We start from the raw sequence: 24863 nt of genomic DNA, 5'->3' as shown, positions 1-24863 counted from the left end.
AATGAACAGAATTATTTGGGCGTACGGTTTTGCGGGTAGAAATAGCCCCAATGCATCTGACAAAGTGCTTTTTACTTAGGTCGTTTTATGCCCTAATACATCTGTTAGTCTTGAAGATGTCACAGGACTCCTCATTGTTTTTGCATCCTCAGAGTCATTCCCCTGGGGGGGGGGTCACACTCAGGGGGCGCAGGGCCCATAGCACCAGGGAGCAGAAGAGAGCATCTTCCACCCCTACCTGTACAGCACCAGACCCTCACCTGTGCAACCCACAGACCTAGCCGAGCCTGGCTGCTCCTCCAGCCAATCGTTGCCCTGACCTAGCATGGTGGCAGCTGTTTGCCCCAATGACATGCAATCTCCCTCAGCCAATAGGAGGCAGTCCAGTCTCACCCTCCCCCCCGCCCCCTTCCTGGAGCCGGCAGGAGAGGGGGGGAGGAGTTCTCGCGAGGGTTGGCGGGGCCGCGGTCACGTGGGGCTCTCTGGGCCTATCAGCGTGGCGAAGCGTGGAGCCGCCGAGGCTCCCGCCAAATACGAGCGGGAGAAGCTGGCGCGCCCCGGTCCGCGCGGCCGGCGGGGGGAGGAGTCAGGGCTGCGCTCCGGGGCCGGGACATGGCAGGTACGGACCGGGCCCAGGGCAGCGAGCGAGGAAGGGGGAGGGGCGCGGGGCTGAGGGGGCAGGCGACGCCCCCGGGGTTTCCGTCCCCGCCGCCGGGGGGCTGCTCCTCACAGCGCCCCAGGGAGGTGGAACCCGGCTTCCCCCGGGGACGGTACCAACTCCGCGGGCGGGGGGACCTCGGCCCGGCAGGGGCCCGGGGCTCTGTTCCTGTCTCGGGGGCCTGGGGCGAGGCCCCCCCCTGCAGAGCGCCCCGGGGTGCATGAGGGGGCGCGACCCGAGGGGGTTTGTAACCCCCCCCATGGGTCGTGGGGACACCAGGGGGTGGTGAATGCAAATGGCGGGGGGGGGGCTCCCCTCTGAGGGGCGATGGCCCTGGTCACGCCTAGTCTCCCCCTTTGCGCCTTTGTCAGCGTCGTGCTGCCCCACAGGCCCCCGGCACCCTCCTTCTGGCGGTTCCCCCCATCGGGGGAGGGAGCTGAATTTCCCTGCACAGCAGGCCTGGTGCTGGTAAAACCTGTGCGCCTCACTCATTCGTCTGGTTGCCCTTCTCCATTTTTGAGAGGGATGGTCTGATCGCCAGTGATGCGGCGGGTGGCAGTGGTGTGATGTCAGTTTAATGTTTCCTGAATGGGGAAGAAATGTGAGCTAGACATCAATGTTGGCGTTTTTCTGCTTACAGCCATGGAGTGCAGAGACAAACCAGTTATTCCCATGAGGAAACTCGTACAAGGTAACTTTCAGGAAGTTCCTGACACAACGTGTTTTCTAAAATATTATACATCAAGTGTTGCATAGACTTGCTAAACCAGCCAATTGTGTTCGGTATATGTAGTAACGTAACCTGTTATGAGTTGAAGGATTTCTTGTACTTTTAAAAACCCATCGACTCCCTCTATTTGTAGTTTTTCCTCTGCTGATTTATATGACTTTACTAAAGTAACAAAATCTTACTATTTCAGCACGGTTACCTTTCAAGCGTTTGAATCTTGTACCAAAGGAGAAGTGTGACGCAGGCATGGAAGTTAAGAAAGCAAAGAGCTCGCAAGATGTTCTTGGTCAAAATAAAGATTCCACTCTTGATACATCACATGCGTCTTTGGACAATATGGAGAATGATTGTCAGTTGGATTCTGAAATGCAGTTCACTTCCAAACTTGTTAATGGAAAGGGTCCGTTAGATAACTTTTTACAGAAAAACATAAAAAATAACGTGAGAGAAACTGTACTCATATTTGACTTGACACAGGACTCTAACGACACTGATGGCCTAGACCACAGTAAATTAAATCCAGAAGCATTTTCATCTATAGAGACAACTAATGGTACGAAAGAAGATACAAGTCCATTTAAGCCCATTCAGAATGCCCAAGTGGATGTTCCAATGGATACCTGTCCACCCTATGAAGCTACTGCAGATAAGGATGAAGATTCAATAGATACAACCAAACCCTGTTCTGAATTATCAAATACGCAGTGTAATAATATGGAGAATAAGAGGGCCAATCAGAGTGAACTCAAGAGTGTTATATTTGAGGGGAAAATGCCTGTAGTAGTTCTGGAGGATATTATGATTGCAAGGTCTCCCCAGGCTGTGTCTTTGGAAGAAAGTATGAACTCAGAAAATGAGACAATGGAATCTTCTCCTGAAGGAGACTCTATACTTACTAATTCCTCATTAAGCTCCCCCTCTTCTATCAGCTCACCTGAGACACAGCCTGCCCCAGGGAACAGGAGTGATATTAGTCCATTAGCTGCTTCAATACCTGTCCAGAAGGTTGGTTTTTTAAAAATATTTGTTTCATTTCTCTAGCTAGTAGGGATGTAAAAATGCATTTATTTTTTTAAATGTGTAACTGCTGATTTTTATAGTAGTTACATGTTTACATGAGGGAGGAGGAACAGGCAGGAGCTGGTGCTCATGGGGAGCCAGCTTAAAAGCTGGCTCCCCATTATCACCAGCTCCTGCCTGCTCTTCTTCCCCCACCCCACCATGCTCTGTGGGAGGGACAGGTGGCTCTGTGGGAGCTGGTGTATGCGGGGAGCTGACTTAAGAGCCGGCTCCCCACACACACCAACTTTCACAGAGCACCTGCGCTCTCCTTCCCCGCCATCTCTAATACAGAGGCAGTGAGGGAAGAACCGGTGTGTAACCATTAGGATTAACCAGTGAGCCCAGACTGCTTGGTTAATGACTACACATTCACATCCCTAATGGTTAGTTTTTGTGGTGGGAGATCATACTATCCTAGGATTTTTTTAATCACTTTGTTCTGCCATTTCAGGTTAAAAGTCACAAAAAGAAATTCTGAAAAGTATTGTAAGTTGATATATCCGTGCATCTTAAGCTATATATTTTAATGTTATCACAGGTATTTACGACTTGGTCATGAAACACACCCTCTGACTGTACACCTGGGTATAATATGATGAGTAGTCCTGTGGCACCTTAAAGATTAAAATAAATATATAAGATAGATAAATAGTATCATGAGCTTTCATAGCAAAACCCAAGCTCCTGATACTATAAATATTTTTTAGTCTAAGGTGCCACAGGACTACTTGTTTTTTAAAGTTACAAGACTAACATGTAACATTATACCCTTGGACTGGGTATAATATGTGAATAAATAGCAGTGTCCAAAGAGAATTGTCTTTTTGGGAGATTTTAAAATCTTTACCTTTTTGAAGTGGTCAGAAGTGCAAGTACTCCTACATATACAGGATTGAATTTTAGGTTATGGAAGAAGCTGCTCATGGGTGCAAAATACTGCTTTTAGAATATTTATGTAAAATTGTTTGAAGGATAGAAAATGCTCAAACTGAACAATATAACTGCAAACCCCTGCGCTATGTATGTGGGAAAAGGGCAACTCAGACTATTTTTCTCCATCTGTTAAAGCTGGTGTGCAAATCTTCTGCCGTCAGCCATCTTGTTTAAGTATATGCCATCTGATGATGTGAAGTTATTAATTGCTTGATTTTTTTTCCCCCCCCCAAAGCATTAGTACAAAACTATTTGAGGCACATGGTGCTAGCTAGGAATGTAAAAGGTTAACGGGTAAGCCTCACTTTTACTGGTTACATGCTGGTTTCTTGGCAGAGCCCACAGTAAAGCCTCCTCCCCAGGAGCTGGGCTGATAGTAGCCCATGCCTACCCTGTTCCTGAGGAAGCCACCTCCGCAGGACTGGGGCTGGCAGCTCATGCCTGGGATGGCTTTGCTGTGGTCTCTGCAGTATAAAGTTTATTATAAAGTGTGTGTGACTGCTATGGTTTTTAGCAATTACACTGTTACATTTTTAAATGCATTTTTACATCTCTAGTGCTGATCAACAGAATCAAGAGTGGAATACAATAATAAAAACACTAGGGATGTTAATGGGTAACTGGTTAATCAGTAAGCATTACGCTTAATGGGTGATGCTTACCAGGTAATGGTTAACCATACTTGGCCTGCAGGTGGAGGGCTGCTCCAGCCCTGCTGGGCGCCTGCGTGAGGCTGTCTGCTCCCTACCCGTGCAGGCTGGGAGTGGCAGCCGCTCCTGGAAGCAGCAGCCCTACATGGGGCACAGAGCAGCTGGGCTGGAGCAGCCCTTATCCATGGTGAGGAGGTTGTTCTTGCCCACCCACTTCCATTTAATTAGTTAACTGGTTAAACTTAATGTTTAACCGACTAACTAAACAAATGGGATTTTTGCATTCCTAAAATACACATCTAGTTAAACTTCAGGATAGCTTCATTTGTGTTAATTTTATGCGTTTACTAAATTTCAACTTAAGGCTTCTGTTCCAGTGATTGTTAGAACCTTTTACAGCACCATGGTTTTTGGCACTGAGCTGAGAGGGAAGCAATCTGTGAGAATAGTGCTGAAACCATTAATCAAATCACTTGAACACAGTTGAGATGTGAATAGACTCTTGTGGAATCTATCATGTGAGATGTAGAGTGGGAGTTTTTCTTGCATGAAACACAAAGACCTGATGCTTAATATTGTTGAGAAGACCGTGTAACTATATGCTTTGGGCACTGCAACCTTGTTCAGTGCAAAAGTCCAGTAGACTGGGCTGGATACTTGTTTACTTCTAGTTAACTTTTTAATTTTGTAATTCTTTTCTAGTAAAGAGGTTCAGGGCTAGGGTTTGGATGTTACTCTGTGAAGAAAGTTTGAGAGAAAAATGTTTATCTTAGCCAAGTGATTGAGGGAGCGGGGGCGGAGAACCACACATTTGCGCAGCTGAAAGGTATAAACACTGAAAATGGAGAGAATTATTTAGGAGGAAGCAAAGGAGTAATAGAATATAATTAAAGGGCTCATAGCATCATACCAGAAGCTTGCTGAATAATTCGATTGTGGAATAGCTTCCTAAGGGAAGTAGTGGAGGCTCAATTACTAGGGAAATCCTAATTAGACTGAAAAAAGCACTGAATTTTTAAGCAGCGTACGCCTATGCATTGGCTGCAATTTGGCCTTTGTGAGATTACATCTCTATTTCTAATTTTTGTTACATAAGTGACTTGTGTGTTTAGCAAGAATAGAACAGTTACTAAGTTAAGTTACAAGTAGACTTAGCAGAATTAATTTTATAATTTTGTTGGATAATATTGATTAATTTTCAAGCACTTTAATCAATTTACATTTTCACAGTTGTAGGAAATTATGGGAGGATCTAACTGTTTAATGACAAACTTTTTGAACTTTAAAATCAAAACTTTATAACCCTAAAACACAAATTGGCAACATTATATGTCAAAATATACAATGCAAATATACTTACATTTCAGAGGTAGTCAATTGGTGGACTACAAGCCAAATCTGGATTGCCAGATGCTTTTGAAGGGACCCTGAAATCTCTTTATTTACTTCTATTTTTTTCTGGAATCTGAAGCTTGACTATACCTTGACTAAGAAATTGGGACCTTGGTGAAAAATAAGTGATACCTTTTGGTTCTCAAGCAATATTTCTTTGCCTACCTGTAAATTTTAATTATAAATGAAACTATTTTGTGTACAGTGAAATTGATACTAACTAATAAAAATGTAAACTTAAAAAACAACAAATAGTCTGGTAGCACTTTAAAGACTAACAAAACATGTAGATGGTATCATGGGCACAGCTCACTTCTTTCTACACTCTGGTCATCTGAAGTAGTGGGCTGTGCCCATAATACCTTCTACATGTTTTGTTAGTCTTTAAAGTGCTACCAGACTATTTGTTGTTGTTTAAGTTTATTTTGTTGTTTAAGCTTATTTTCAGGCAGAACAGCTCTTGTGCAAGAGGGGGTTTTTGCACAAGAAGGAGCAGTGTAGACTGCTCCTTCTTGCGCAAAAGCCCCTTGCACAAAAATGGTGGCTCATTAAGTATGCAAATGAGGCATGCGATATTCATCGCTGTGCCTCATTTGCATATGTTCTTGCGCAAGACTGGGCAGTGTGGACATAACCATGGTAGTAAACCATTGTTTATCACTAAAGTTCCACTTGAAAATCCTGCCACAAAACTATGCCAGGGTAATGAAATAAAGGATTTTTGGAAGGGGTTAACCTGCATTCCACACACCTCAAACTAAAGTAGAATGTCTTATCATTGGAATTTGAATGTAATGGAATTTTTGCCAAAAATGGGAAAAACAGCACATACTATACAGTGTCTGTCGTTTGTGATGGGGTGTTGGCTCCTTTCTACAGATAAAGCCATAATTAAAATTTTGTTTATTGGCCTAAAAGACCTTGGGACAAGGGCTGCATCCTTTCTCATGCAAGACTGAGTGCATGATTATTGCTTGGTTATATTGCATAAGCAAACATCTTCAAGACTAGGAAACTAGGTATTGAGTGATCTCCTCAGATCAGTAAAACGTTGTGGGACCACCTGATCTGTACTTAAGAGGCCTAGAAAAGGAGAGAATAGAGGGATTTAGCAAAGCTAACTAAACTACATAAAATACTACAGACACATTTAATCATGTAATCATTATGTGAATTGAATTGTTTGGTATTCCACAGCTGACATCTGTGCATGTTTTGGACATGTATAAATGTAGTGGTTGATGGAAGGGGGCAGCAAGGGTGGGGGCTTTTTACTCTCTGACAGCTTCTTGTCTCATTAGTGGCATTCCTTTTATTTGGGTAATGAGGCTGCAATATCATGGCAGAAATCAGTAATGCAGCAAACTATCTTGCAGTGGGTAAAATCTAAATTTGCTACAGCCTTGGCTCCCTCATTTTATTTTAGTGGCTTTGTGGATGACTTCTGATGTACAAAAATAAACATTTTGGTTTCTAAATATACCATGGTGATGGTACATTAGAGAAAAATGTGCTAAGTATGTGGCATAGTATAAGATGTAGTGTGCAGTACATTCTTATAAATACATGCTTAATAAATTAATCAGGTTGGCCAGAAATAGAGACCTGAAACCAGCTTCTTAATCGGTAGGAATATTTAACCTAGCCCATTTGCTGTTGGATGTCTAAAATTACATCAAGTTTTTTAGAGCTCTTCTGGAGAAAGTGCTCTAGCAATTGAAATACTGAGAGAATGATGTGGGCAGTATGAATCTATAAGCATCTGTACCTTTTTAATTTCAGGTGTACCAGAAATGCCTCTCAAGTTCTGTGAAGAAGGAGAAACTGAGATTGCAAAGAGTAAGGCATTTTCACTGACATAGAAAGTTTACCTGCTGTGCTTTTGCATTGAATAGTAAGCAAAGCCTTTTGCGTTTCCTTTTGGTCTAAGTTAACACTTCTCTTCCTGCTTCTCCAGTTCTTCTGAGGAATGTGGAATAGTACCAGTTGGGGAGTATGTTTCTCCCCAACTTCAGAACTGCTGAGAGAGGTTCTTTATTTTCTTAAGCTTTAATTGACTTTCTAGATACACTCTTGCCATGCATTCTGCCAAACAGGGTTGGAAATCCTGAAGAATCTTTGCTCTGACTGCGTCCTTCAACTTTCTTCCTCTTTTCTTGACAGCTACTAATCTAGTGTCTAGAAATTGAGAAATCTGGCAGCGGCCTGCTTGCCTGTGTGACTTGCTGAATGAGTTGCTAGGTGCTGTTCTAAGCAGCCTTTGTAAGCTGCATCCTCTATCCACTAGAAAGCCAGTGGTCAGCTACTTCCTTGTGATTCAGTGCTATCATGTAATGTCCCTGTGTTGCTTCTTGACCATTCTTTCCTCTAATATATTGCTAATATAAAGCCTTTGACTAAATAGAACTTGATATATAATCTGCAGCTGTGGTTTACTTTGTGTCATGAAACACCTAGACTGGCATTTTGCCACAAGCATCCATTTATAAACACATACCATGTTCTCAGTATCTTGGTTAGAAGATTTAATTACTGACATGTTTTAATATTAGCTCCATTAATATTGTAGTTTAGGAATTTCATATATACACACACAACTACTTTCAGACATTTGAGTAGAAGCCTCCTCAGTGCACCATTACTGCTATTATATGCATATTAGTGTGTGTTGGTGGTTATTTAGGCAATTTACCAAGCCACATCGGCCAATAAATCTTCATTTGCTGCCAGAAGCACTCAGACCTTAGTAACACATTCTTTATAAGATTGCTGTCATAGACATCAATTCATTAGACTTTTAGTGCAGCGCAAGCTTTGCTTGGCAAAGGCAGGCATCTGCTGGAGGCCTGAAATGTGAGCTTAATAGACAGAGCTAGAAACTGACAGTACTCAAGCATCCAAATGCCCCTTATAGATTTCGTTAGCTTCCAGGCATGTAGTATGTGGCCCCCTCAAAACGGGGTGGGGAGGCTAACATGATCTATCACTGTACTAAACTCAGAATATTTCAGTAGATGGTGCAACTGAGAAAAATAGCACAGGATTGCCTCAGGATATTATGTTAGTACTAACGTCACTTGTTTGCCTTCTCTACTCCTCCCATAATACCAATTAAATTATCGTAGCAACTCAGGATGTCAAATTACTTGAGATGAATTGGTACACCAGTAAAATTCCCCCCTGCTTTAGAATTATGTAGAAAATAAAATATCTGCGTAGTGCGAATTCTGGAGTTCATCATGCTTTTAGGAAGTACAGTGTGTCTCCTTCAGAAACTACAGCTGGATGTAAAGCGACGTTAATTGGATTTTCATATTTAGAATCTTTAACAGTAGGTAGCCGTAAATGAAATTAAGAGCATGAAAATGCAGTACATAAAAGGATATGTATTTCCCCAAATCTCTTTAAAAATTACCATAATTAAATCTATTCTTCTGTATACTCTTCTGTAAAAAGATATGTACAGGCAGTCCCCGGGTTACGTACAAGATAGGGACTGTAGGTTTGTTCTTAAGTTGAATTTGTATGTAAGTCGGAACTGGCGTCCAGATTCAGCTGCTGCTGAAACTGACCAGCGGCTGACTACAGGAAGCCCGAGGCAGAGTTGCTCTGCCCTGGGCTTCCTGGAATCAGCTGCTGATCAGTTTCAGCAGCGGCTGACTTAGGACGCCTGGGGCAGAGCAGCTGGGGTGCTGCCGGGTTGGTCCAGTAGCGCCAAGGAGCGGCGCTGCGGGACCAACCCAGCAGCGCCCCAGCTGCTCTACCCCAGGCGTCGTCGGCGAGAAAAGCCTGGTCTGCTGGGGGGAGGGGCACACTAGCTGCGCACCCGCCCCTCCCCCCAGCAGACCAGGGAGACGCGGGTGGCGGGACCGCCGAGACGCGCCGCGGTCCCGCCCGCATCCTCCGCGGCTTTGCTCCGCGTCTCCCTGGTCTGCTGGGGGGGACGACCCCTTCCCCCGCCCCAGCAGGCCAGGGAGATGCGGAGCAGCTTTTCTCGCCCCGGAGGACGCGGGCGGCGGGACCGTGGCGCATCTGGGCGTCCCGCCGCTCCCGTCCTCCGGGGCAAGAAAAGCCCCGTTCATAACTTCAGATCGGATGTAAGTCGGATCCGCGTAACTCGGGGACTGCCTGTATTGTCAGACTGTTATTAACACATACAGTGAAACAGAACACAAACTTCCTTCATTATCCAGAACATGACTGAAATGCAGTACACTGCTCATTGAGGAGGAGGAGGAGAGGGAGAGCCAAATCCATTCATCAACAGGGGTTTGAGGAGCAGCTTCCCAAAATGGCTTAGCAAGCCCAAGCTGCTGATGAGTCTGTAAATCCTCTGTCTCTTCCTCCTTCCTGGTAACCTGAAACAAAACGAGGCAATAGGCTAACCAGTCAGTGCAAGGACTTATACCAGTAGCCCAACAGTGCAAACAGTTGTGCTACAACCTCTCATTACTTATTCTTTTGATATGTGGCTGCGTAACATGCATGATAAGGACCCTTATTGAACTGGTTTGACAACTAGGATCAAGAACGTGCAGATAAGCTGCAGAAATTGCAAGCAGAAAAGGAGGAAAAAGGGAGGCTGAAAGAAGAGGCAAAAGCTGCAAAAGAGCGGGCTAAGGAAGAGGCAAAGAAGAAGAAAGAGGAAGAGCGAGAACTAAAAGAGAAAGAAAGGAGAGAGAAAAAGGAAAAAGATGAAAAGGAAAAAGCTGAGAAGTTACGAGTGAAGGAGGAAAAACGAAAGGAGAGACAAGAAGCTTTAGAGTAAGTGATTTGTATCTGTAGCTTATAGAAATAAGCTATGCCAATAAAAGCACCTTTATACCAGTATAACTGGGTTCACATTTAGGGGTTGGATTGATTTAACGGTTTCTAAATAGTTTTAGTACCAGTTTTAACTAGTTAGACAAGGCCTTAGTCTTTCATTTTCAGCTTGAATGCCGAGGATAAACTGAGCTATTTTGAAATGACTGAATGAAAGGTTTTGTGCTTGACCTGAGATTTTTTTTCTTCATATCATGGCAGGGAAACTTCTCCAGGTACTGTGGTGCCGCCTCCGTGTGTGTGTGTGTGTGTGTGTGTGTGTGTGTGTGTGTGTGTGTGTGTGTGTGTGTGTGTGTGTGTGTGTGTGTGTGTGTGTGTGTGTGTGTGTGTAAAAAAGTTTCCTGTGGGACGACAGAGTGATGTCATCTGCGTCCTCATTCTGTTGCCCGCCTCCATCCTCAGCTGGTTGCTGTTGCCAGCTTCAGCACCATCCCTTCCAGGCATGGGCTGCTCCAGCTCTGGCTTCTGCTTCATGCCCTGGGGAGCTATGCTGCTGGGGAGGAGCTACTGGGGCTGGGACCCCTTCAGCATCTGAGCCCATCCCCCTCCTCCCGCCTGTCCCCAGGCCACCCCTCTGCCATCCGAGCCCCACCCCATCCCACCTGCCAGTCTCCTCAACCCTTCTGCCAAGCCCCACACGCTGAGTCTGCTCCTGCATCCTCCCCCTGGCCATGCACCCTGCCTGCTCCTGCTCTCTCCCCTCTGACCCAGACATCTACCCCCAGAGAGAGGGGAATTGGTGAGCATAGCGAGCAAGGTGCACAGCCCCCTAAGGGGTTTTTTTTAAGTGTTTTTAGGTTACAACCACAAATCCCTCTTCTGGGTATTAGAGGGAGTTGAAAATAGATAACTAGTAATGTAGACATGGTTGAACATAACACGTTTCCATGCAGAAGACATGAATAGCCTTTTTTGTTTCACGTTCTTGCTGTTTGGATCAAATTAATGGAGTGCCCTTTTGTTCCATTGGTACAGTCACTGGGGTCCTAGTTTCTACCAAAATACAAATGATAAATACTGTCACCTTAATGACTTGTGTAGTAATTTCTTGAATCAACTTTATATTTTAAAGAGCAAAACTTGAAGAGAAAAGGAAGAAGGAGGAGGAGAAACGGTTAAAAGAAGAGGAGAAGGTAAAAAAATTCTTGCTCCCTTTTGGAGTAGGGCTGTCCCTCTGACACTTTCTATCTAGGTTCTTCTATGGAAGTTGGCGATTGTTAGTGTTCTTGATTGGACTGATACCAACATTACCCTTTGCTAGATCATCCAGAGCATGGCTTTTAATATTCCCGTCTTTGAATCTCTCCACTCGCTCTCCCTTCTCAGATGCATCACATTAAACTTTTTTAATTCGAGGTGCAACATATTCAATCTACACTACTCCACCAGTGATGCGTTGGTACCTCTGTCAATTCCTCCCATGCATGCTAGTGGCCTTTGTTCAGACTTGTTCATTTCCATCTTCCTCTCCTGGAAAAAAACATAAAAGCTTTATCTGTTCTGGTCAGTCAAACTGCTACCCTGTCCTTAAATCCTTGCTGAACTTGCCTCTTCTGAGACTGCCCACCAATCATGTATGTTGGCCTACTCATTCACAAAAAAAGAATGAGAAGGCCATCTGCATCAGTATGAAAATAATTCTCACCTTTAGGACTCTGGGCTAGGAATGGAGAACAGTGGCAATATGGAAATCCTTCCAAAAGTCATCAGGGAGCAACTCAAGTACTTACTCAGGGAGGATACTGTGATGGGCTTTTTGACAGATCTTCCATCAAAAGCTGTCATAACCCATCCTCTGAACAGTGTAACAGTGTAAGCTTCCACCAAAGCACCATTCTTCCCACTCAAATTCTGACATTCAAGGCACTAAGAGGTTGCTCCAGCTCTGCTTTTTCCTGCTTCTAATTCATCATTTTTATCAGAACACTAAGCCTCTTGAGTCTACCTACTTGTATTGTGTTCCATGTTGACCTTATAAATGGATAACATAGTAATAGCATATTCATTTGTTATTGATTGCTGTTATATTACAGAAGCTGAGCAAAAATACCAAACATACCACATCATGAACTTTAGAGAGCTAAAGAGTAACCCCTCTTAAAGACTCTGCCATATTCATGTTCATTTAACAAGTTGATAACCTGTATTTCAAATCTCTAATTCCAGCGCATTAATGCACAGAAGGCAGAAATCACCAGGTTCTTTCAGAAACCAAAGACTCCACAAACCCCCAAGGTGGGTGGTAGTTAGTAATTTTCTTTATTGCTCTGCTTCATTGTCTTATCTTCGGAACCCACATGCTAGTTTAGTTAAGTGATGGCGAACAGTGTGTCTGTGGTTAGACTACTGAAAACTTTGTGGTGGCTGCTGTGAGGGACAGAATTGTAATCTCTTATAGCAAAGATCATACATCTTGCCAGTTACAATGGAAATCCTTGACTCTTGATTAATAGCTGCTACAGGCATGATTACAAGACTTTAATTTCCTTCGAGGGGATCTGCTGAACTCTAATAGGAATTATTCCTAGCACCCCTTGAAATATCAGGAGTTTAGATTTAACTCAAAAGGGCTGGTGCAATTGTTTTTCTAAATGCACTTTTTAATTTCAGACTCTTGCTGGCTCCTGTGGGAAATTTGCTCCCTTTGAAATTAAAGAAAACATGGTCCTGGCCCCGCTCTGTCGTGTTGCCTTTGATCAGGACCTCTCAGATCAGTTAGATCAGCTCCTACAAGGACAGACTAGTGATGTTTCTTTTTTGGAAGAACTGAAGTGCCGTAAGCAGCGTAAATCTGGACCTACAGTTGTCTGTTACCACAGTGCCGACGTAGTCAACAGGTTAGTGTGGGACTTAGTGGTTGCTGTTCACTTACATACAAGCTGTCTAACCAGGTGTTATGGCTTGCACCAATGGCAGTGATCACCAAAAAAGTGGGATTTTCCTGTTCAGAGAGTCCTGTGAGTTTTATTGTTACAAGATGCAATGTATTGTGAAGCAGATTTGATTCCACATGCAAGCTCACAGATTCTTCTCTGCAGGAAGTATGGCATTTTAACAGTGTCCAGTGCAGAAGGCAGGGGTGGAGAACCTAAGGCTTGCCTGAATCTGGCCCCTGAGGCTTGGGGCTCTACCTCAGCATTCGGGAGCCCACGCTGGCAGTCCAGCACACACACACACACACACACACCCCTTGCTGTTCTCACCATGGGGCTGGAGCACACTAAATCTACTAGCCTGACTGATTTTTTGTGTGGGTCAGCAGTCCCTGACCCCAAAAAAGGTTCCTCATCCATGATCTAAGGTTTTGTCTACACTGGCACTCTGGTCAAAACTTTTGTCATTTGGGATGTGAAGGAAAAAAAACAACCAAACCCGGAAAGACAGCTCTAATTATAAAAAGCGGTAGTATGGAGAATGAAGCTTACCACACCTCTTTGGAAGTGGTCTCCCAGCAATAAAGAATGTTTATGCAGTGCATCACATGGCTGCTGCAGCAGCACAGCCGCACCATTGTAATGTTAGTAGTGTAGACACAGCCTAAATAGCATACTTTTTGTTAAATCTGTCTGATAGTTGAAATAGAGTGGCTAACTACACCAACCTGGATGTGATATTTAGGGTGGGATCTGGCCTGGGTAGAGACTTTGTTCTTGCAAGCAGATGATGGTGAAGTGTAGTTAATTCAAATGCTCTAGACTGCTGACCCCTAGGTTTCCTTGGCTTTTGAGTGATGTCCATAGGCTCTGTCTAAGCAGCAGTAGAAGATGATAGATGTGTTTGTTTCAACAGTGATGTGGTGATAGTGGATAGCTGCAAAATGGACAGTGTTCCTGAAAGGAAGAAATTTGGCAGGATGAAACTCCTACAGTTTTCGGAGAATCACCGACCTGCATATTGGGGCACGTGGAATAAGAAAACCGCTGTCATCCGTCCCAGGAATCCTTGGTCAAAGGACAGTGTAAGCATTTCACAATCAGTATGGTATTAGCTATGCCTTACTGACTGCTTTCTTTCAATTCTGAAAGCAGACCTTGTATCCAATACCCATTAATTCTTCTCTTACATTTGACAGACCAATTATCATTTATTCCTCTTTGCTGCTGTTTAAATTGTTGCTTTAACTATTGAATTGTTCTCTGGGTTCACTGACTGAGTGCTGACATGTGAACGTTTCCATTACAGAAACTGTTGGACTATGAGATAGATAGTGATGAAGAGTGGGAAGAGGAAGAACCAGGAGAGTCTCTCTCTCACAGCGAAGGGGTGAGAATTTCCAGTGCCAGCCAGCCTTAAAGTTGTGGATATTATTCAAGAGAACCATAGCTGTCTTAGCGGACAGAAGGATTTGTCATTAGTCTCAAGCCAGACAACACTCTTCTGTAAGAGTGTTTTTGTCTGGTTTTTTGCTGCTTTTAGAAACTCTTCTGAAGTGCAGTTTCCAATAAAGTTAACTTTATTTTCAGGATGATGAGGAGGAGGGAGGAGAAGATGAAGATGATGATGATGGCTTTTTTGTACCCCATGGGTATCTATCTGAGGATGAGGGAGTAACAGAAGTAAGTGAATTGAGTGATTGTGGACCTCAGTTTCTTCATTTCCCAAATGTACTGTGTAATAAGTTGTGTACTTTTCCAGAGGAAGCTGATGTTGATTCAAACTTGATAGAGGAGAGAGAGCATGCTCATGATAGGACTGATCTGCTTATCTATTTAACAAATAAAATGTATGCTTCAGCCTTTAATACTAGCGCACTCTGCAGTCAGTTAGCATATCAGTGTCTTTGTACTTCCAGATGAGTATGTACTGCAGCATTTTGATTAAGCAGGGGAGAAGAACATTTGACAGAGATAGTTTTATTCACATACAACCTGTTATAGACAGGGTTGTATCTGAGTTTAATATGCTGTGTGACTATATGAAAATCCAAGAAAGCTCTTCTGTGAGGAGTGGAATAGAAGAAGATTAAGCTAGGAGAAGTAGCTACTAATATCCTATCATGATTTCTCCCATCTCCTATAATAGCACACTTGAATAGCGAATGGTGATTAGAGAAACATTTGAAATACATGTAAGACTGCAGTAAAAATCAGTGCTGATTGTAAGCTTATGCTCAGGATGAGGCTGTGCTAGGAATTCCACCAGATGCAAAGGATGACAAACTGTTAATATGGGCAACTTAAACAGAAAACCGTTCTCTAGGAATATTTCATCTGAAAGACAGGAAATAAGCAGCTGATGATGGCCAGTTAGCCTGCTGTAAGTGCAACATCCTGGAAAAGCTTCCAGAACAGGTTGACCCTACACTTGGGGAAGAGTCACTTCTAAACCGCTTATAAAGAGGTATTCATCAAGAGTGAGCTGCATTTCTTGAGAGATGGAAGACTACGTTAGGACTTCCCTTCTAGTGTCTAAAACTCAGCCACCTATATCACAACACTTTTTTTAGAAGTTTTGGAAACTTTATGTTGAGAGAGTGTTTCTTTCTGGATATGGGACTCAGGAAACCAGTGTTCTAGTCTAGCTTTGCCACTGGCCTACTGTGTAACTTTGATTGTCACTTCCCTCTGTGCTTCAGTTCTTCATCTATAAATGGGGATATTTCCTGCCTATGAGACTTATGGATGACAAACTGATAGATATTTAGTGACTCACCATGTGAACATCAGAGATGGACAATAAGGATTTTTCTGACACTTTTATTGTAAGGCTGTGACAATACTGTATGGTGTCCATACTTTCTGATGGCTTTCCTTTCCAAAGTATTTCCTCATATTTCTGATCTCCTGTCGTTCTTAATTTCTCATAGCTCTGAGAACATTGTGAAGCAAAAGTGAGAATTTCAACTTTTCTAGAATTAATAAGTTGGAGGCTTTTCTTGACTTTTAGGAGCATGATCCTGAGAATCAGAAAGTTCGTCAGAAGCTGAAAGCAAAGGAATGGGATGAACTGATAGCCAAGGGGAAGAGGTTCCATGTCCTTCAGGCTGTGAAGATTGGCTGCATCTGGGAAACAGAAGAAAGCAACAGCAGTACAGATGCAGACCTAAAAGTGCTTCAGCAGTTTGCAGTTTGTATTCTGGACTCCTCTGTTGCAGAGGAAGAGCAGATGCAGAAAACTAGCAAAAAAAGGACAAAAGACCAGCAAAGTAAGACTGGGAAGGGTCAAACAGTTGTACTTTCTCTAAATTGGTTTCAATCTGATGATACTCATGTATCCAGTTTATTCTGAGTCTTACTGACTGGTGTGAAGTCAGAAATATTTGCAGGTGAACTTGGTGGAAACTTTTCCATGATGGGTAGTTCTAACTATGTTCCATCTAAAATCTGTTGCTTGCTTTAAATGCTGGAATCTTTTTGCTGTGACAAAGATTAGGGAATGAGACAATTTGTGTTCTCTTGAATCCCTATATACTACTGCAGGGAATGGGGATTTGGTTCATTGTCTCTCAATTGATTAATGCTGAACAGGTGTAACTAGTTAACAGGATGCTAACTCCATGAAAACAGAGTGAAGGGTGAGAGCAGGGGATGGGGTTGGATTCCTGGGTTCTGTTTCCACTACACATTGATTTGAATTCAACAATATTTTTTCCTTTCTGTAAAATGGTGAGTGTAACACCATCCTGGGTTGTTGCTCTGCTTGCATGCCAAAATTCCAGTAAGCAAAGTGTTCTTGCCTTGTACTTTGAGTGACCACAACTCCTAGGTGTGGATTTTTCAGTAACAACTGCTTAGTTAATATCAGTGAGTCAGTGATGTATACTGAGTTCTAGGCATATAATGGCTTGCTTTCAAAAACCTACATGCAGATCTCTTTTTCTCTCCAGTTCTGGGACAACTACTTCCACTGCTCCATGGAAATGTAAATGGAAGTAAAGTGATCATCCATGAATTCCAGGAGTGTTGCCGCCAAGGACTGTTCAGTGAAACGGCCCTAGTCTCAGATATTAGTGATGCTAATCATACGAGTCCCAATACTTCCCGTCCACAGACTCCAGTCAATGAGGACAGTGCTATTCCTTCCAAAGCCAGACTAAAGCGAATTATTTCAGAGAACTCTGTGTATGAGAAGAGACCTGAATATAGGATGTGTTGGTATGTCCACTCAGAGGTGCTGAAAAGCTTTGATCAAGAGCACCTGCCTGTTCCTTGTCAGTGGAACTACATCACACCTGTCCCTTCTGCAGCCAAGGAGGACAATAGCACTGTACCAGGGGTGACAGTGATACAAACCACCCCAGTTTCAGCAAAGAGGAAGTCAACAGGAAGCATGTCTATCACCAAGTTCATGAAAAAACCTAGGGATGCAGAACAGGTGAGTTCCTTTAAGAACATTCTAACTTTATGTACTCAGAAGGGATAAGAGCTATTAACACAGAATATTGGTGATCTAATTAGGCAAGCATGGATCTCCATATAGATGGCAAAATGTTGGTTTTGCAGTCGGGAATATTGATGTGGATTTCACTGCAATGAATCCCTTCTGATATATTGGAGGAAGGGGTGAGAGAAGAGATGCATTAATTTGAATAGGCAGGAGGAGTCTTTGTAGTTCTAGTTTTCAAGTGAAAATAGTCTGATTAAAATATTGGCAACTTTTTCTTTCTGTCCCTCCCTCCATTTTCCCTCCAAATTATGAATGCTTTTTGAACACCCCTAGCTAACTTTGCTCATACTGCAGTGCTCATCTGAGAGAGATGTGAAACAATGCATTCTATCGCTGCCAGATGTATTCCTTGTTGTCTAGCCTTGACTCGCTACTCTCACCTCTTGCTCTGTTGCTTGTTCAATACATATAAAACTGCAAGTACCTATGGACTAAATCAGGGGTGGGCAATAATTTTTGCCTGGGGGCCACTTCAAAAATTTAGGCCAGGCAGGGCCTAAACAGGAAGGGGCGGGGCTACCCCACCCCCAGACCATGATTGGCCTGAGGATGAGGGGAGCCCCTTTGTTCCCCCCCGCCCTCCTTCCCACTAGGCACCAATGCCCTGGAAGAGGCTTGGCATGCTCCCCCACCCTCAGGCCAATTAGGGCCTGGGGGCGGGGGAGTGCAGGAAGCCTCCTTCCGCCCTGCGAGGAGCATGTGGCACTCTGAAGTGCTGCGGGCTACTCGCAGGGCTGGGGCAGGGCGAAGGAAGCTTCATGCAGCTCCTCTGCCACCATGCCCTGATTGGTTTGGGGGCGGGGGAGCAGCAGGGCCTCCGTGGGCCGGATCCGGTCAGATTAGGACCGTGGAGGCCCTTTTGCCCACCCCTGGACTAAATCCTTAATTGTGCTTGCAAAGCCTCATAGCAGTATAGATTAGCAAAATACACCAAGGTAACTGGCAAGATGTCCTAGTAAGCTTTAGCGTATAGCATGAGGCAAAACTGAGCATTTTATAATATTTTAGGCCACTTTTTTTTCCCCCCTTCTGCTCTCCCTTACTTCTCAGTTTTTAGTAAGAATTTCAGCTATTGCATTGCTCTTAGATTTTATTTGGAAGATTCGTAGGTCCTAGACATGCTTATCCTAACAGGTAATAGTAATATAGTAAATGCCAAAATAGCAACACTGTGGGTGAAACTAGACAATCACTATACTCTTGAATAAACTCACAGGAATATGACACATACCATATCGCTATGGGTGAACATTTTTCATCGAGCAATCACTGTATCTGACCTCCCAGTCCTCAGAGGAAACCTGCACAAAACCTTCAACAGACAAGCCTTGACACTTAACTGCATTAGATGCTAAAATCATGGAGTGAAAAGATACTGGATTTATGGCTTCTTATAACAATCCATAATAGGGATGTAAGTGACTAGTCAACCAGTTGCTTCCTCCCTCCTTGCTGCCTGCTCTGAGTCCCCCGCTGGCTGTGTACCCGGCGGCGTTTCCGCCTTTGAAATGTAGCAAGAGCTGGCAGGACTCTAATTACATTTCAGAGGCAGAGGTGCCCTTATCGACTAATTGACTAGTCAATGAAAATTACATCGACTATTCGATTAGCTGATTGATCTAAATTTAACACCCTTAATCTATAACCCACTAACAACTATCCCTCCTTTCCACCTATAATTAGAGTAATATTTCAAAGTGAAGTGGACCATTAATATGTTAACTACTCATGCTAAACAGTCTATTCCAGCTTGTATTTAGCTGATGCTGAGTAAGTTTTCCTGGACTTGAAGAGCTCTGTCTGCTTAAACTTCTCTCTCCAACAGAAGTTGTCTAATAAATAACATTGCTTCACCCGCCTTGTTCCTCTCATATCCTGGGGCCAACAGGACTACATCAACACTGCATACTTAAATAGACATATTTTGAAATAACTTCTATAGAAGTCCTGTGAAAAGCTAGAACAAGGTGTCCATTTTGGCAGCTGGGAAGATGTCTATTCTGAGTCGGGGACAATGAAGAGGGGGTTAAAGTTGTTTTCCAACTCAAAGCTGTCAGGGGCTTGCCTACTAATGAGCAAAGGTAGAACTTTGCTCTGTAGACTGCAAGGTTGGAGAGAGAAGCTGTAAGTGAAGGTTCCTTCCTCTACTACTAATTTCCATCTTCCTCTTAGTACATTGGGCCTTTTTCTTCCTCCTGCATGTGAAGCTGCTCTGAGCAACATTGTTTTAGAGGCTTGCACTGAGGCGTTCCTGCCTCCAGTGTTCCATCTGGCTCTTGACTGGCCTACATGCTGAGTAAGGCAGAACCTAAAACCTCTGCTTGCTATTCATTCAAGCTGTTAGCTATGGGCCATGATTCTCCTGCAAGAAGAAGGATGAGACTGAGGGTTCTGATAAGTAGCATTATTACAGGTTTCAGAGAGGTAGCTGTGCTGGTCTGTTACGGACACTCTAACGCTCTGGATGCTGCTAAAGGCAGCTTCCTAAAACAGAACATCATGCTGGGGGAGAAGAGTGCAATTTGAAACAAACTGTCGGGAGCTTTCAGATTTTTTTGTGTTAGTGCTTTCAAGTCCACTTGTCACAGCTTCTATCTTATTGTTTCCCATCAAAAAGGGTGGGTGCTTGTGGGGAAAAATCAAAATTGGATTGTTTGGGTCCATGCAGCCACATCTGTTTTCTTTTCCCTCTTCTAGTTATCCATCTGCTGTCATGCTTTCTGGATCTGTCTTCTAAATACAGGTGCTCTTTCTTTTGAAGAGCAAAAGTCACTGATTATTGAGAACCAGTGCATGTATGAAAAACCTGAATCTTAATTAAGTGAATCTTACTTAAAATTTAAGCATGAAGGATATTATCAAACATGTTAAAACTAAAATGTTCCTTATCTTAAAACAGCTATTGGGAGGCAGAGGGGAGAGGAAATGACTGGGTATCTCTAGGTTTTTCTAATTCCAGAAAAAATACAGCTCAGTGTAGAGTAAGGACACCATCTTAATTTCACTCTTGTGTTCTTTTGGCTCAAAAGCAGCAGTCACTACTGATAAATGCTGAATAAATAATCCTGGAGGGGAAATTTTGGTTGGGAAAAATAATTTTCCATGTGTGATTCCCTGTTGAGGGCAAGAAGAAACTTTTTTAAAATATTAAAAAAAAAACCTTCCCTTTTAGAACAAAGCTGGAGATCATTGTTCACACTGAGCCGAAACATCAGTTTGTACCTTACACAAAAAGCAATTAGGAATAGCCCATGTGTTTTAGCCAGCAGTTTTTTGATACAGCAGGAAATCTGACATTGTAATATAGATGTTAACTTTTGACAAGGGCCCAGTCTGTGTGAGAAATCCCTAACTTTGTTCAAGATATCCTGAAAGCACATTCTACAGCAAGCATCTCTTACAGTAAGGCTTTTGATTTCCTTCGTGCTGCCTAATCTACTGGAGCTCGTTCTGATCATTTTGCATTTTAAACAGTCACAGACAAACTTAGTTGCTGCTACCTTTTTGATTTGTTTAAAGGCTGAAGCTGTGGAAATGGATGGTTTCCAGGCTGACACTGAAGAGGAGGAGGAAGAAGATTGCATAATCGTGGACATAAAACCAGGGAAAGGTGAGAGATGACCTCTGCCAAATGGCTCTTGGCAGATCTGCTCCCAGGAGGTATACAGCGAAACGCTCTGTACATTCAGCATGATGGGAACAGGACAGAGCGCCAACATTGCTGTAGTTCTTCCTGCCAACATTTCCCACGGCTGGTTCATTCTACATAAAACTGATGCCTCATCTGTGTTAGGGCTTTTATCACCCTCCCCAGGCCATGTTTTCTCTTTGCTCCTAGATGCCAAGTTGTCTAACGTTGGCTCAGAATGCCTGTTCTTCTGCGGTGCTTCTCCCACACTAACTTAATGGGTCTCAGTCCCACAGACCCTACTTGTGCATTATGCAACCTCCCTTCTCTAACTACTCCTCCGTTTCAGAGACGAGGTGGGGGAGGATGTGTTCTGTTGCACCAACTTCTGTTGATGAAAGAGGGGAGCTTTCAAGCTACACAACTGTTGTCTGAAGAAAAGTTTTGTGTAGCTTGAACGTTTCTTTTTCATCAAGTTGTCTAATAAAAAATGCCCTCACCTACCTTGTGTCTCTAATATCCTGCAAGCAACATGGCTACAACAATACTGCCAATCTTCCATTCCAGTCAGTAGTATGCTGGACCCTTCTCTTTCCTGCCCTGCTTAGACATTGGAATATAACCAGATTCCTCATGCCTGCAGAAAAAGGTCACCCCTGCATGCACACACAAAATTGAGTCAGGGTTGGGGGTGGAGATACACTCCGCACTTACACAAATTGCTTGAGTTGCTTTTGGCTGCCAAGCTAATTGTTCTCTCCTTTGGGAGAAGTAATGTGGTTTAGCTGCCAACATAAAATCAACGACTCAAAATACCTAATAACGAATCCCTCACCACACACTACTCCACAGGTACCTCTGGACCCCTTGCTCCAGTCATCTGAAGAAGGGGGTTGTACCTGCAAAAGATCATGAATACTGTCCACTCTTTTTGTTAGTAGCTAAGGTGCTGCAGGCCCATTTGTGTTAAGTTTTCTCTGAGGCTACTTTTGTTATGTTTGCTGAGAAATGTAAATGCCTGGTCTCATTAAGTATTTCACTGGTGGTCACTAATGCAAAACAATACTACAACTGTCCCTTATACCATTGTCAGAGCTATCAGTTCCCCATACCAGTTCTGCAGCGTAGCTCATCTTTGTGAGACTGTCTCTGCAGAGCCCCCTTGTAAAAGTTGCCTGGCACAGAGATGAGGGGTGCACAATATTCCTTGAGCCTATGGTCAGGAAGGATATAAAATGCCCCCACCTTTTGAGCCATCTCTACTTTTTTCTCTGCCAACTGGAACTGCTATGGTACCTACCGTCCTTTCCTTTTTTCTGATGCTTAATAGACAATATTTTTAAACATTAGCTTAAGCTAAAACTGTGTGCATCAAGATTCTCTGGAATCACAAAAGTGCAGAGCAACTTAAAGGCTCTGACCTCTTATGCTGAGAGAGGGCTCTTTCTGTTCGTTTCCATCTAAGGACTTGTCTATGCACAAACTTGCACTGATTTAACAAAGTGATTTTAAAAACAATCATTGGATAACCATTTTGTGTAAACAATTTATTTTGGGTCAATGTCAGTCCTTTAGACAGTTACGTCAATCCAAAATCAGCCCCTGAAAAAGTTGTCCACATGGGCTTGTACCAATAGCATGCATTTTGAGTAAACAACACTGAAGACTGAGCCTCTAATGCTAGCTACACTTTCTAATGAGGAGGGATGCCCTGCGGCTGTACTGCATTAATAGTGAATGTGAAAAACATTTTTCTACTTCACAGATTCTACACCCTTAATTCCTGAAATTGCTGCAGAATCAGATGGTGCAGTGGAGATGGTCCCTGTGCAGAAGGCTATTACAGTTGGTCCATCTAACGCAGTTTGATGCCCAATACTTACTAACACCTCTGTATGTATGTAGAATTTTTAGGATTTTTTTAAAACTTGTGTATCTTTGTACAAGATACTTGAAAGTATTCCCTATTTCTTGTAAAGAAGAGAGCACTTTGGTCTGAAGCAGAACAGATGGAAGCTTGAAAATTTTAGTTTTAGTTTTTAGATAAAAATATTGCATATTAATCTGTCTTTAATAAAGCATTATTGAAATTGATATTTTGTATGAAAGGTATCTAACTTGTGCTCTCTAAGCAAAGTTAGCAATGTGATCTTGAGAATGTAAGCTTACTGCAATGCCCATGAGCAAGTCCTCTGTTTATAACCCTGTATAGCATGGCTCTTGGGGCATAAATGGTGACATGTACAATTATATTTGAATTTATGCTATCCGCATCTTGTCCTGTTTCTGGTTTGTCTTCCTTAGCAGTAGTGGGAACATGCAGCCCATCAGGGTTCTATGTGTGGCCTGAAAGACACTTACCATTGCTTTCACACAGGGTTGCCACATTTTACTGGTTTGTCTGAGTTTTTTCCTATTGGTATTACTTACTGACATGCCCATTGTCTGAGACCCCCAGGCACTCCCTCTGTATCCAGTCAATGTGCCACTGTGGTTTAATTCACAAAGTTCTGTGAAAGTGGCCTTACCCCCTTGGAAATTTTGCATTCACTGCTGCTTGTCGCATGATGCAGCCCTACCAGTCTGTGCTTGCCTGATAGCATCAGAATTAGTGTTCTCTTTCCAGGCTTCAATGCTGGCGACACTTCCAGTTCACTCAAGGGCTTACTTGAACAGTATGGCCCTGTCCTCCTGAGATTTGTCCTCTTGCTGGAGTGGCATGCATGTGCTCTCTACCTATTCCCCATTAGGTAAACCCAGATAAACCTCAATACTTTCATGCTCCATGAGGGACTCTATTTGTGTGCTGCTATGGCAACTGTGCAGGTAACCAGGGCCAGAGAGGGTGTAAAAAGACTCTCATTGATCTCAAGCAAGGGAATAGACAAGCACATTATGGGATGCTGACAGGGACCCAGACCTATCTACAGCAGTTGTGGTCCCAGCATGCACTGAAAGCACAATTCAGAATGCAAAGGGGCCCAGGCACAGTGGGATATCTACCCACAGTGCATCAGTACTCTATTGGGATGCTTTACTTCAAACTCTGCTAATTTTGCACACTGCAGACATGGATCATGTGGTAAGAAATCAACCTTCTTATAACAGACATAGCATGGATGAAGAGAAGAGACTGAAGTGTTCAACATACAGTTCAAGACCCTGATTATCTAATGAGGGTTGGTAGAATGATTTATTTTAATAGATATGTATCTAAACTTTGATTAAATCTACAGTTGTGCAAAATTGTAGGTTTTAAATTGTTGAAAAAAATGCTTAATGTTCAATTATTTAATGACACATTGAAATTCAAAAAGTTAAAGCTTTAATGGTTAACACTGTCAACATATCAAAATACACAGTAAACATCCTTAATCAAACTAAAGTTCTCAAGCAACATTTCTCTATAAATATCAAGGAAAATATTTTTGGTGCATGTGCAGCATGATTACTTCCAATGGAATCCTTCCAAGCCTGTATGTCATCAGTGACATGTACTATTTGCATATACAGCCTTAGCGGGAGTTGAGTGCAGATGTGATGACCAAGCTTAGCTTAAGCTTTAAAAGCTAAGGGACTCCACTAGTTAACAGCTTAGCT

General features: G+C 43.1%; 1 protein-coding gene across 1 annotated transcript; it reads left to right on the top strand.

Annotated features, from left to right (window-relative positions):
• Nucleotides 1–465: 465 nt before the first annotated feature.
• CHAF1A (chromatin assembly factor 1 subunit A) lies at nucleotides 466–23532 on the top strand. The gene is made up of 15 exons (XM_075903036.2): nucleotides 466–619; nucleotides 1299–1349; nucleotides 1579–2393; nucleotides 7208–7264; nucleotides 9948–10189; nucleotides 11322–11382; nucleotides 12416–12484; nucleotides 12860–13086; nucleotides 14039–14207; nucleotides 14432–14512; nucleotides 14713–14805; nucleotides 16136–16394; nucleotides 17076–17563; nucleotides 21155–21245; nucleotides 23029–23532. The coding sequence occupies exons 1-15, from the start codon at nucleotides 613–615 to the stop codon at nucleotides 23130–23132; spliced, it is 2814 nt and encodes a 937-aa protein (XP_075759151.2). The 5' UTR covers nucleotides 466–612; the 3' UTR covers nucleotides 23133–23532.
• The last annotated feature ends 1331 nt before the right edge of the window (nucleotides 23533–24863 follow it).

Source organism: Pelodiscus sinensis, chromosome 32 (assembly GCF_052426305.1).
Source record: "Pelodiscus sinensis isolate ZL-2025 chromosome 32, ASM5242630v1, whole genome shotgun sequence".
Lineage (NCBI taxonomy): Eukaryota > Metazoa > Chordata > Testudines > Trionychidae > Pelodiscus > Pelodiscus sinensis.
Note: the sequence above shows the minus strand (reverse complement) of the source record. Positions and strands in the feature narration are given on the sequence as shown.

What these genes read in the sequence shown, in the direction of transcription:
- CHAF1A (XM_075903036.2), top strand. An exon ending in CTTCAATACCTGTCCAGAAG is followed by an intron (nt 2,394 to 7,207) that starts GTTGGTTTTTTA and finishes TTTTAATTTCAG; the next exon opens with GTGTACCAGAAATGCCTCTC. An exon ending in ATCCTTGGTCAAAGGACAGT is followed by an intron (nt 14,208 to 14,431) that starts GTAAGCATTTCA and finishes TTTCCATTACAG; the next exon opens with AAACTGTTGGACTATGAGAT.